We start from the raw sequence: 14,673 nt of genomic DNA on the forward strand, positions 1-14,673 counted from the left end.
ATTCAACATAGTGTTGGAAGTTCTGGCCAGGGCAAACAGGCAAGAGAAAGAAATAAAGGATATTCAATTAGGAAAAGAGGAAGTCAAATTGTGCCTGTTTGCAGATGACATGATTGTATATTTAGAAAACCCCATCGTCTCAGGCCACAATCTCCTTAAGCTGATAAACAACTTCGGCAAAGTCTCAGGATACAAAATCAATACGCAAAAATCACAAGCATTCCTATACAGCAGTAGCAAACAGAGAGCCAAATCATGAGTGAATGCCCATTCACAACTGCTACAAAAAGAATAAAATACCTAGGAATCCAACTTACAAGGGATGTGAAGGACCACTTCAAGGAGAACTACAAACCACTGCTCAATGAAATAAAAGAGGATACAAACAAATGGAAGAACATTTCATGTTCATGGATAGGAAGAATCAATACTGTGAACATGGCCATACTGCCCAAGGTAATTCATAGATTCAATGCCATCATTGGTCAAGCTACCAATGACGTTCTTCACAAAATTGGAAAAAACTACTTTAAAGTTCCTATGTAAACAAAAAAGAGCCTGCATAGCCAAGACAATCCTAAGCAAAAGAACAAAGCTGGAGGCATTACACTAACTGACTTCAAACTACACTATAAGGCTATAGTAACCAAAACAGCATGGTACTGGTACCAAAACAGATATACAGACCAATGGAACAGAACAGAGGCCTCAGAAATAACACCACACATCTACAACCATCTGATCTTTGACAAACCTGACAAAAACAAGAAATGGGGAAAGCATTCCTTATTTAATAAATGGTGCTGGGAACACTGGCTAGCCATATGTAGAAAGCTGAAACTGGATCCCTTCCTTACATGTTATACAAAAAGTAACTCAAGATGGATTAAAGACTTAAATGTAAGACCTAAAGTCATAAAAACCCTAGAAGAAAACCTAGGCGATATCATTCAGGACATAGGCATGGGCAAAGACTTCATGTCTAAAACACCAAAAGCAACGGCAACAGAAACTAAAATAGACAAATGGGATCTAATTAAACTAAAGCGCTTCTGTACAGCAAAAGAAACAATCATCAGAGTGAACAGGCAACCTACAGAATGGGAGAAAATTTTTGCAATCTACCCATCTGACAAAGGACTAATATCCAGAATCTACAAAAACTTAAACAAGTTTACAGAAAAAACAAACAAACAAACAATCCCATCAAAAGGTGGGCAAAGGATATGAACAGACACTTCTCAAAAGAAGACATTTATGCTGCCAACAGACACATGAAAAAATGCTCATCACCACTGATCATCAGAGAAATGCAAATCAAAACCACAGTGAGATACCATCTCACATCAGTTAGAATAGTGATCATTAAAAAGTCAGGAAACAACAGATGCTGGAGAGGATGTGGAGAAATAGGAACATTTTTATGCTGCCGGTGGGAGTGTAAATTAGTTCAACCATTTGTGTGGCGATTCCTCAAAGATCTACAACTGGAAATACCATGTGACCCAGCGATCCCATTATTGGGTATATACCCAAAGGATTATAAATCATGCTACTATAAAGACACATGTACATGTATGTTTATTGCGGCACCATTCACAATAACAAAGACTTGGAACCAACCCAAATGTCCATCAATGATAGACTGGATTAAGAAAAATGTGGCACATATATACCATGGAATACTATGCAGCCATAAAAAAGGTTGAGTTCATATCCTTTGCAGGGACATGGATGCAGCTGGAAACCATCATTTTCAGCAAACTATCACAAGGACAGAAAATCAAACACTGCATGTTCTCACTCATAGGTGGGAACTGAACAACGAGAACACATGGACACAGGGCAGGGAACATCACACTCCAGGGCCTGTTGGGGAGTGGGGGCTGGGGGAAGGATAGCATTAGGAGAAATACCTAATGTAAATGATGAGTTGATAGGTGCAGTAAGCCAACATGGCACATGTATACCTAGGTAACAAATGTGCGTGTTGTGCACATGCACCCTTGAACTTAAAGTATAATAATTTAAAAGAAGAAGAAGAAGAAGAGATTAGGATACAGACAGAAACATCAGGGATGACAGGCACCCAGAGAAAAGATCATGCAAAAAGGCAGATATCTATAAGTCAAGGAGAGAGGCCTCAAAAGAAACCAAGCTGCTGACACCTTGATCTTGGAACTCCAGCCTCCCAAACTGTGAGAAAAAAGATTCTGCTGTTTAAGCCACCTAGTCTATGATGTTTTATTGTGGCAGCCCTAGCAAACTAATACAAAAGAGTAGAGAAAAAGGGCCAATTTGAAATTTGGAGCTATTATATTGGGTCATCAGAAGAACTGGCATATATGCCTAGTTCTCAATTATCAAAGGGCTAATGATTTAATTGTGATTTCTCCAGAATAACTGAACCTTCATTTCTGACTATGTAAGTAGCATCCTCCTAGGTAACAGAATGTAAATCCATGCAATTCAATTGTGAGATAAACAACCCAGAACCTTCATTTCTGACTATGTAAGTAGCATCCTCCTAGGTAACAGAATGTAAATCCATGCAATTCAATTGTGAGATAAACAAAAATACTGACAGAATATTTGGTGGGGGTATTTAAATGTAATTTCAGTATTAGCTTTGATTATATTTATTCATTTGATTTATTTAACAAAATATTTTTTGAGTACCCCTTCATTTGGATGGATCTCTAAAAATTGACACTATCCAGGATGGACAAAAGCATAGACACTAATGGAATATGGGATATGGTTTTTTTAAAGCTTTTTGAAATACTGCTCACTTGAAAGTGATAGTTTGGATGGGATTATCCTCTGTATCCTCAAGATAACGGACATCGATAGGTTCATCTTTTTGTTCCTTGAAATCACGGCTTTCATCACAAGGGGGGAACTCACAGTGATACAGAAAACCAGAATCATAGTCACCCTAGAAAAGAGATAAGTAACATAGAAGGTGGTACTTGAATATAACACACATAAATGCATGAGAATTTTTTGATTATTTCAAATTTGAAAACATAAAATAGATGTTTTCAAACATCTACTTCTACATAATTTCTATGATTATAGATTTATTATTTCTATAAATCATCTCCTTTATCCATTTATACACAACTATATAATTATAATAAAAACCTTATGATGATTTGTTTTCATTTAAAAGCCAATACAAGAGAGAGATCACCTCTGACTCCCTACCTATAGAATTTCATTTTATGTCTTCAAGCATTATTCTGAATAAGCAATAACAAATGAATAGGGTTTTGCACTTCCTCATTTTTACAGCTAGTTTTCAGTTTAAGGTAACTATAAACACTGTTAATTTTCCAGAAAGGGCTATTTCAGAAAAATTTATCCATGTAGTGAGAAGATGAATGATCAACTGGAAGAGCTATATTGCTCCAACTCTAATTTCCTTATTACTGAGACTCCTTATTATAGGAAACAAATTAAGGGTCAGAACAACTTTATGAACAATAAAAGAATAAATAAGAAAGAGAAGGTAACAACATGGTCATCTCTGAAAATCAAATTACTAAGTTTTCACTTTTGACAATGGCAGACTAGATTGTTTCAGCCAAACTCTCCAAATGAGAACAACCAGAACAAATTTTCTAAATGTGTTTGAAGGCATTGGAAAGCTACCAGAATCGCAAGATCCAAACAGGAGGGAAAGCCAGAAGTGAGCCTGGCATTTGACACTGCTTTACTCCCTGGAGCAACTGTCAGTTCTTAAAGTGGCAGCTGAGAGGCTAAGAAGCTGGACAAAGCTATCTGCAGTCTCATGGACTTATGGAGAAAGAAATAATCATTCCCAGGGTTCAATCAGGGTCTCAAAGAGGTATTTGAACACCCACCTCATTCATAGCAGCATTATTCACAATACCAAAAGGTGGGAGCAATCCACGTGCCTATTTTTGTGTGTTTATTTTGAGTTGGGGTCTCACTCTGTCACCCAGGCTAGAATGCAGTGGTGCCATCTTGGCTCACTGCAACTTCCACCTCCCAAGTTCAAGCCATTCTCCTGCCTCGGCCTCCCGGGTAGCTAGGATTGCAGGTGTGAGCCACTGCACCCATCGAATTTTTTCTATTTTTAGTAGAGATGGGGTTTTGCCATGTTGGCGAGGCTGGTCTGGAACTCCTGGCTTCAAGTGATCCACCCGCCTTGACCTCCTAAAGTGCTAGGATTACAGGCATGAGCCACCATGCTTGGCCCCAAGTGTCTATTGATGACTGAGTATATAAGCAAAATACGGTACATACTTAAAATGGAGTATTATTCAGCCTTGAAAGGAAATTCTGACGTATGCCACATCATGGATGAAACTTGGGGAAATTATGCCAAGTGAAACAAGCCAGTCATAAAGAGACAGATACTATATAATTTCACTTATTTGAGATACTTAGAGTAGTCAAAATCATAGAAAAAGAAAGTAGAGTGATGGTTGTCAGGGGCTGAGAGAAGGGAAGATCAGGAGTTATCATTTGATGGGTATGGGAGTTTCAGTGTGACAGGATGAGGAGGACAGTGGAGACGGAGGTTGGTGATGATGTCACAACATTATGAATACGTTTACTACTACTGAGCTGTACACTTAAAAATGCTTAAGATGGTCAATTTTATGTTATGTGTCTTTTACTTCAATAAAAAACAATTGGAAAAACAAACTTTAAAATAAAAGACAGTTATGAAGCTGGAACAGAGATCAGAAAAAATAGGCTAAAGCATGGAGAGAGAGAAAAAGGATGGAAAATCTTCTTGAATGATATAAGATACATATGGAACATAATGAGAAGGATGTAATACATATGAAGCTGGGGTCCCAGAATAAGATAGTGAAAAGATAGGCCAGAAGCAACATTGTGGTAGATAATGGCTGAGAATTTTCTAAAACTGGAGAGAGATGTTGAAATTTAGAGTGCTACAAACTGCAAACAAAATAAAAATGAAGAAACTACGCCTTTTAACCACGCATGTTGGCACATGCCTATAATCCCAGCTACTTGGGAAACTAAGGCAGGAGAATCACTTGAACCTGGGAAGTAGAGGCTGTAGTGAGCCAAGATGGCACCACTGCATTCCAGCCTGGGCAACAGAATGAGTGAGACTCTGTCTCAAAAACAAAAATAAATAAATAAATAAAACCACCTCTAAAAGAATAGTAAAAGAATGTATAACTAATAATCTAGTAGAGGAAGAAAACTGTAGAAAAAATTACCTAATCACTCAATAGAAGGTGAAAAAGGGAAAGAAAAGAAATTTAGAACGAGTGTGACAAATAGAAATAATTACTAAGATGGTAAATTTAAACTAAAATATATCAGTAATTACATTAAATATAAATGAACATAGTACTTTTTTAAAAGACAAATATAATCCTACAGGATTCTTTTAAGCCTAACCATATACTGTTTACAAGAGACCTACTTTCAATATAAGGGTATCAAATAGTAAAGGAAAGAGAAGAATCCTTAATAACTTCGAGGTTTTGGCATAGTAACTAAGTGGATGATTGTCTCATTTACTGATATGGAGATGGAGCAGGTTTGTATGGGACATGTATGGTTCAAAAGTAATGTCTTGGACAAGTTAATTTTGAGGGCCAAGGAGCATTGTCAAGTTGTATATACAAGTCTAAGTGGAGGGGAGAGGTCAGGACTAGAGATAAATATTTGAGATTCACTGGAAGATAAGTGATATTTAAAGTCATCAGACTGTGTAAAGTTACCTTAGCAAGAAAGAGGGGGCCCAAGGCCACACTCTGGAGTATTTCAAACTTCAAAGCTTGTTCTGCACATGAGAAGCCAGCAAAAGAGGCTGAAATGGAGTGGCCAGAAGAGTGTAATGTCTTAGAAGCCAAGAGAAGAAAACATTTGAGAAGTATGAGGGATCAACTCTGTTAAATGATCTGAAAAGTCAAATGGACAGAGAATTGACCTCTGAGCTTGTCATCATTAGTGAAGTGATGGAGATAGAAGCCCAGCTGGAAGGGGCTGAAGTCAAATAGGAGGTGGATAAGTTAAGCCAATGATTACAGATGATTCTTTCAGTAACTTTTTATGTAATAGAGCAGGGGGGCAGAAAGAAAGAGAGGTTAAGGAAATAAAATTAAAATTAGTACTAGAGCATGTTTGTATGTGCATGATAATAACTGAATAGAAAAGACAGAAACTGATGATACAGGAGACCAAGTGGTTTATCTCAGGAGCAAAATTTTTGAGAAAATGAGAAGCGATGGGATCAAGGAGCCCTTGGGAACAGTGTCCTTGGAGAGTTGCAAGGGACTGTTTTCCAATTATAACAATAGGCAAGGCAGACAAAAGGTATATAGATCCCTATAGGGTGTTACATCTAATTGAGACAAGAAAAGGAAATTCCATCTGCTTTTATTTTTTTCTGTGAAATGTGAGATGAGGTTATCATTGAAGAGTAAGAGAAGGTACAAAATGTTTGAAGGGAGAAGAAAGACTTAATGCAATAATTTGGAAAGTGAATATGGCTGGGCAGTAGAATCAGCTGCAGTGTGAGTATTGATTTGAGAACTGCAGTCATTACTTCAAAATGAGACGGGTTTTTCTTCACCATTTATTTGGCTACAGGCACAGAGTTGTCAAACTGTTGGCTCAAGCTCTGCTACCTCTGTTAACTATACTTTAACCTTGTTCACCAGTGTAGCTTAATGGTTAAGGGTATGAACTCTGGAGCCAGAACGCTCGAGTCCAGATCCTAGTTTCTCTTCTCATTAGTTATATGGTCTTGGATAAAATGCCTAACATTTCCATGCCTTGGTTTCTTCATATACAAAATGCAAAAAATAATACCACTTATTTTATGGTTGGTTAAGTAAATTACTTAGAAAAATACCTGGTACAGAATAAGTAGGTTGTCATATTCAGCAAATGAAAATAAAGGTCATCTATTAAATTTAAATTTCAGACATATATATATATATATATATATATATATATATATACACACACACACACACACATTTTGGAGATGGAGTCCTTTGCTCTGTCACACAGGCTGGAGTGCAGTGGCAGAATCTTGGCTCACTGCAACCTTACCTCCCGGGTTCAGTGATTCCCCTGCCTTGGCCTCCCAAGCAGCTGGGACTGACAGGCACCTGCTACCATGCCCGGCTAATTTTTTTGTATTTTAGTAGAGACAGGGTTTCACCAATGTTGGCCAGGATGATCTCGATTTCCTGACCTTGGTGATCCACCGCCTTGGCCTCCCAAAGGGGCCTGGGATACAGGCATGAGAACACTGGCACCAGCTAAAAATAATTTTTAGTGTAAGTATGTACTATGTAATTTTACTTGGGAAACCCTAAAGAGTAAGCAACTAAATATGTGCGGGGTTTTCTGTTTGTGTTTTGTTGTTGTTGTATGTTTGAGATGGGGTCCTCCACTACCATATACAGGCTGGTCTTGAACTCCTGGGCTCAAGCATCTTCCCACCTCAGCCTCTTGAGTACTGGGACCTACAGACATCACTCTGCCCCCGGCTCAAATATGTTTGTTAAATAATAAGTAATTTTTGCATCTATATTCCAGGACACTGAAATTTATTGCATTGTATTACAGTTAAAATGGTTTTCTGTACTTCTTTCCCTCAATGAAGACTTCCTGAAGGGGGAACCACGTTTCTTTATCCCTTTATCCATGAACTCCATACAATAGTCAGTAGTCCATTTACAATTGTTTTAATAAAACACAGAAACAGGCAGAAAGGGTAGAGGAACTAATACATTACGTCCCTATAATGTCTCCAGTGCTAATTTTCCATCCTTCTTTTCTGCTTGCCTCCCTTAGTAATACGAAAGATATAGTTCTAGGAAAAGTTGAGGAGGGAAAAAGTCAACACTCATCACATCCTTATAGCAACAGTCCTTGGCTAGTCAGTGTCCTGGCCTGGCTAAAGCCTAGGACCAGTGATGAATTAGTAATGATCTTCCACATACACTTTATGAATTTTTTTTTTTTTTTTTTTTTTTTTTTGGTGGATGGACTGAAAATTGTGACAAATTATAATGAGGAAATCTTGCTTTGTAGTAGATCAATAAAATATTTCAAGCAAAGAGTAAAAAATGTATAATTGGAGGATATACCTCCTACAGCCACTGTGATAGGCCCTGATCCTTTCTTCCTAATATCCCCAATTTTTTTCCCCTTTCTTCCTTATGAGCCAAAGTTTCTGGTTTTGTTCAGGGTGGCAATTGGACCATCTGAAAACACTTTTCTTCCTAGACTTGCACACAGCATAGTTGTAGATAATGAGAAGTAAGAAAAGTCTACTGGATAGTACTGCCATAAAAGCTATTCTTTTCAAAATTAAAAAACAACAGTCTTCGCCGGGCGCGGTGGCTCAAGCCTGTAATCCCAGCACTTTGGGAGGCCGAGACGGGCGGAGCACGAGGTCAGGAGATTGAGACCATCCTGGCTAACACGGTGAAACCCCATCTCTACTAAAAAAATACAAAAAACTAGCGGGGCGAGGTGGCTGGCGCCTGTAGTCCCAGCTACTCAGGAGGCTGAGGCAGGAGAATAGCGTGAACCCGGGAGGCGGAGCTTGCAGTGAGCTGAGATCCGGCCACTGCACTCCAGCCTGGGCGACAGAGTGAGACTCCGTCTCAAAAAAACAACAACAAAAAAAAACAACAGTCTTGGTTGGAAAAACCCCTAGCCTTTTGCCTCTCTACACTTGATCCTTCTCTGCTTTGACTTGCCTGGAACATTATGATTGACAAGCAGATAAGAGATAATCTATAGATTTATCTGTACAATTATCTGCACAAGTAGACATATAAAAAAGATGTTAAGATTATTTTAAAACAACTATATCCCACATTCATTCACCAAAACTCACAACTTCAATAGTATTTAATAAATGAAATCTAAAAAAACTAGGTAAATGAAATCTTAACATAAGAGTAAGAAAGAATGAAGTTACAATAACTACAAACTACATTGAAATATGATTGAGGTAAAAATTGTTACACTGTTACCTACCAAAGAAACCCAGAACTTCCCTGGCTCCGAGTAAAATCCACAGAGGATGGGAGAGGGGGTTGATGGAATAAATATTTCAGGTAAAGGCTCTTCTTCCTCCTCCTCCTCTTCCTCCTCTTCCTCCTCCTGAAATTCCTTTTCTCCATCTTCTCCCATCTCTGCTGCTAGCTTGTTCCTCCTTTCTTCCCTTATTTTTTCCTTCAACTTCCTTTGTCTCTCCCTCTTTTCAATTTCTATTGATCTCTTTTAAAAGAAACATTAAGTAGGTATAAAAACAATTATGACTCATTCGTTCATTTACACCATTGGGGATGACAATGAAAATAGAAAGATACACAGCTCTGTAAAATAGTATTTAAAATACTCACCATTGTGAGAATATATTTTATCATTAAAACTTTTAAATCATTGGAATGACTCATTTTTGTTCTATCCCTATTAATCTTGGTTTTACAGAAATTATTTGGTCATTTTTTTCCTAATAGAGAAGCTAAATATAACTTCTCTGGGAGCCTATCACTGTTAACCCAGGAATTAGGCAGACTGAACTAGTCCACAAGGAAAGTTGCTTCCAACTTTAGTAATACTGTGAGTTCGGCCTTCATCGTCTATCAATTGTCCTTTGCAAAAGCCCTCTGACACTGGTACTTCCACCTCCCATCTTTTACCACTTCATTCTGTTCACCCCTCACAATTATCTTCCTAACTTACATGATATCATCACATCAATCCTCTCCTCACAAACTCACAATGGATCTCAATGGTCTAAAATGAAATGTCTTGGCTGGCATTTAAGGAGCCCCATGCATTGGTCACAGACTCTTGAAACATCCCTCCACAAATTGCCTCCCTATATTTTATTGATCTATTCCTCATTTCTTGAAAACACTCACAACTCTGTGTTCTCTTGGGATGTTCTTCCAGCCTTTATTGCCATCGTCCTATTTTCACCTCTCAAAATTCCCCCTATTTTTTTTTCTTGAGACAGGGTCTCACTCTGTCACCTGGGCTGGAGTGCAGTGGTGCAATCATAGCTTACTGCAACCATAAACTCCCGGGCTCAAGCGATCCTCCCACCTCAGCCTCCCAAAGTGCTGGGATGACAGGCATGAGCCAATGTGCCTGGCCTTTCCCATTCTTTAGGTACTAAATGTCACTTCCAGGCAGTCATCTTTGACCTCCTCCCATCCCTCTATCAGAATCCTCTCTCTTTTCTTCTGCAGACCCCTAAAATTTCCTTCTTTGCATTTTGATTTCCATATCTATTTACTACTGCCTTCTAATAGCTGCTTTCCTACCAGATTATAAACTCATTAAGTTCCGGGCCTATGTTTTATTCTTTTCTGTATTCCATCAGCACTTAACACAGGATATTTTATATTCTAAGGAAAGGAAATTATTAGAAGATAATGCTTCAGTAATATTCCATACCAGAATCTTAGATTTGACACTTGAAAAATGGAAACATTTTATGCACATGTCTTTGATTTCATAGGAGACTACATCATGATCATCCTCTTCTAGATTTATGGTTGGAAGTGGAGCTTCAAGAATATAGCCATTTTCACAGATAATTAGTAAAGTACTTTCAAGCTAAAAAAGAAAAATTGAACATATTTACATTTAGGCAAATTTTTTAAAGCATAGTTTAAAAGATTATAAATAAAAAATATAATTACTATGTATATTAGCCATGTTTAAAACACACTTAATTCCTCACTGCAGTTATTGGTTAAAAAGTCAAGTTTATTAATAATTATTATATAGTCATAAGTATTAATTATTGCTATATCATTATTAATTAATAAGGTAATTATTAAAATTAGATTTACATTTGATTCCTTTATAGATGCCATAACATATGTGATTCATACATGTTTTCTGATTTTCTGNTATTAGCCATGTTTAAAACACACTTAATTCCTCACTGCAGTTATTGGTTAAAAAGTCAAGTTTATTAATAATTATTATATAGTCATAAGTATTAATTATTGCTATATCATTATTAATTAATAAGGTAATTATTAAAATTAGATTTACATTTGATTCCTTTATAGATGCCATAACATATGTGATTCATACATGTTTTCTGATTTTCTGATGAATATATGTGGTTGTGAAACCTGTTAGCTGAAAGGGCCAAATATTAAAATTAGGACTGCCAAGGAAAGTCTGCGTGTGTGGATGGTGTAGTCAGTCCTAGCCTACTTTGATGGCTCATCCTCTCTCTGCCTCAGTTTAACAAACGTGGATGTTCCCAAGGTTTTTGTCCTCTTCCCTCTTCTCTCCCTCCATAAGCATTTTCTGGGAAATCTTACAACCTTCATTATCATTTACATGCAATTAAATTTCAAATTAATCTCTCCAGCCCAGACTTCTCTTTTGGCTTCAAAACCATGTATTTAATCATGAATGGGAAATCCCCATCTTGATATTTACAGATACATTATTTGAAATGTTTATTCATTTGGTTATTTCATCTACAATTATTTGTTGTGTGCCTACTATGTACTCAGCATTTTCTTAAGTGGTAGGGATAAATTTATAATAAGAAAAACATAATATCTGCCATAATGTAGCTTATCTCCAATGGAAACTTGTAATTTAGCAAATCAGATAAATAAACGTAAATTGTAATTGCAGAAGTCCTGCAGAGGTGTCATAGAACAAGTAGGTTGTATAAAGCTTTCAGAGAAGGTGGTATCTGAGTTTCAAGGTAAAGAATATATAAATTATAATTACATAATGAGTTAAGGGAGGGTTTGAAGGAGCAAGCCCTCAAGGAAAACACCATGTGCAAAAGTTCTGTGGAACATTCGCTTTTAAAAGAAAACTGTGGCTTGGATGGCATCACCTAGGGCAAAAGAACAGAATGAGAGGAGAGATTGGCAGAGCCTTAGGGAAACTTAATACTCAATGACTGAGTGAGGAAGACTGAGAAAGAATGACAAGATGTGGGAAAGGGAACCAGCGAAGCATAGTACCACAAAAGTGAAAGTGAAATGGTATTTCAAAAAGTAACGAAAGATTGACAGGATCAAACGTTGCTAAGAGGTCAAGAAATATAAGAACTAAACGTTAAATGGATATTATTGGTGCTTTTAGAAGAGCTGATTTGGTGGAATGATGAGACTAGAAGTCAGGTAAGAGCACATAAAAGACAGAGTGATATGTAAGGAAATGGAGTCTGAGAACAGTCCATCCTTTTGAGAAAGCAGGCTGATTAGAGAGATAGGGTAGTAGCTAGACGAGAATATAAGATCAAGGAAGTTATGTTTTGTAAGTGGGAGAGACAAGAACATATTTAAATACTGAAGGAAACAGTCCAATAAACAGGTATGATTAAATTTCTATGACAGAAAAAAGAAATAATGTAAAATATTGAAAAAAAAAACTGGGAGAGAGTAGAAACAAAAGGGCAAGAGGCAGAACTGGCCTTACGTAGGAAGGGAGACAGCTTCTCTGTTGCAAAAGAGGGAGGAGGAGCACATGAATACAGAGGTAAATGGGATTTTCCGTTTGGTACTGGGAAGTGAAAAAGTTCCTGTCTGAGGGCTCCTAGTTTTTCTATGATACAAGTTTTCTGAGAGTGAGTTGGGAGCAATAGGCTTGAAGCTTTGTAGAGAAGAAAAGTTCTAAAATGGTCATCATGTGTGAAAGAGGGAGTTGATAAGAGCAATGTCATAGGATTGCCGAACCATTTTACGGATTATGTCGAGGCCATTTTCATCACTAAATTATACAGGAGGTAATCTTCGTTGACATATAACTATCTCCAGCAGCCTTTGGCTGATCACTATAGGCCAATATAAATTAGTTGGGGGAAGTTCAGAGATGGACTTTTGCTTGATGGGTATGAAGAAAAGACAGAGGGATAAAGGAAATCAGGGCATTGGAAGAATGTTATTGATCCTTGTTTATCTTAGTGCAGGCCGCTATAATAGAATACCATAAACTAGGTAGCTTAAATAACAGAAATTCATCTCTTGGAGTTCTAGGAGCTGGGAAGCCCAAGATCAAGGGACTGGCAGATCCAGTATCTGATAAGGGCATTTTTCCTGGTTCATTGATGGTGATCTTGTTGTATTCTCACAGGACAGAGAGAACAAACTCTGGTCTCTTCATCCCCTTATAAGGAAATTAATCCCATTCACAAGGGTTCCACCCTCATGACCTAATTACCTCAAAGGCCCCACCTCCAAATACTATCACATGGGGGATTCAGGCTTCAACATATGAATTGGAGTGTCAGGGGCAGTATAAACATTCAATCCATAGTATTATCGAAATAAAGAATTATAAAATTTAAGCTGGACATGGAAGGAAATGAAGAAGAGAGAACTAATAAGTTAGGAAAAGCAAATGGTGAATGAAATACAGGTCTGTGTCATCAAAGAACTGCTTGGAGATAGAGTGGCAAATAAATTGTCTGAAAAAGACAAAGGGTGAAGTCAGAGTAAAGGCTAGTTTAATAGTTGACTTTTTTTTTTAATTATACTTTAGTTCTAGGATGCACGTGCAGAATGTGCAGGTTTGTTACATAGGTATACACATGCCATGGTGGTTTGCTGCACCCATCAACCCGTCATCTATATTAGGTATTTCTCGTAATGCTATCCCTCCCCTATCCTCCCACCCGCTGACAGGCCCCAGTGTGCGATGTTCCCCTCCCTGCGTTCATGTGTTCTCATTGTTCAATTTCCACTTAGGAGTTAGAACATGTGGTGTTTGGTTTTCTGTTCCTGTGTTACTTTGCTGAGAATGATGGTTTCCAAATAGTTGACTTTCTTTTTTTTTGAGACAGAGTCTTCCTCTGTCACCCAGGTTGGAGTGCAGTGGCATGATCTCAGCTCACTGCAAGCTCCGCCTCCTGGGTTCACACCATTCTCCTGCCTCCGCTTCCCGAGTAGCTGGGACTACAGGTGCCTGCCACCACGCTCAGCTAATTTTTTTGTATTTTTAGTAGAGACGGAGTTTCACCGTGTTAGCCAGGATGGTCTCAATCTCCTGACCTTGTGATCCGCCCACCTTGGCCTCCCAAAATGCTGGAATTACAGACATAAGCCACCATACCCAGCCTGAAATAGTTGACTTTTAAGCTTGAGCTCTTATAGTTGTTATGTGCTCAATTGTGTCCCTTCAGAAAAAAATTCATATATTGAAGTCCTAACCCCCAATACTTCAGAATGTATTGGGGATAGATCTTTAAAAGAGATAAGTTAAAACAGGGTTGTTAGGGTGGGCCCTTAATCCAATATGACTGATGTCTTTATAAGAAGAGGGGATTAAGACACAGACAACACAAACATAGAGATGACCATGTGAGAACATAGCAAGAAACAGTTGTCTGCAAGCCAAGCAGAGAGGTCTCATAAGAAACTAAACCTACCAACACCTTGATTTGGGGCTTCTAGACTCCAGAATTGTGAGGAAAGAAATTATGTTGTTTAAGCCATCCACTTTGTTGTATTTTGTTATGGTAGGTCTAGCAAACAAAAACACAGTAATAAGTATCCAGTGGGTAGCTGTGAAAGCGTGTGGGCAAACTATAAAAATCATGGAAGATGAGGGAGTCAAGAAGTTCAGAGTCTGATGCTGTTTGATCGATTATCCACAGGTTAATATCTGATATGGTTTGGCTGTGTC

At 37.9% G+C, this 14,673-nt stretch overlaps 1 protein-coding gene across 4 annotated transcripts in view; it reads right to left on the reverse strand.

Annotated features, from left to right (window-relative positions):
* The window catches only part of CFAP44 (cilia and flagella associated protein 44), a 151,455-nt gene that overhangs the window by 82,036 nt on the left and 54,746 nt on the right, over positions 1 to 14,673 (reverse strand). For all 4 annotated transcript variants that reach the window (XM_017858549.1, XM_017858550.1, XM_017858552.1 and 1 more), the window contains 3 exons: positions 10,459 to 10,620; positions 9,028 to 9,270; positions 2,793 to 2,938 (listed from right to left, as the gene is read on the reverse strand). In XM_017858549.1, coding sequence (XP_017714038.1) covers positions 2,793 to 2,938; positions 9,028 to 9,270; positions 10,459 to 10,620 — 551 coding nt within the window. The remainder of the gene's footprint in view (positions 1 to 2,792; positions 2,939 to 9,027; positions 9,271 to 10,458; positions 10,621 to 14,673) is intronic.

Source organism: Rhinopithecus bieti, unplaced genomic scaffold, assembly GCF_001698545.2.
Source record: "Rhinopithecus bieti isolate Rb0 unplaced genomic scaffold, ASM169854v2 scaffold_45617, whole genome shotgun sequence".
Lineage (NCBI taxonomy): Eukaryota > Metazoa > Chordata > Mammalia > Primates > Cercopithecidae > Rhinopithecus > Rhinopithecus bieti.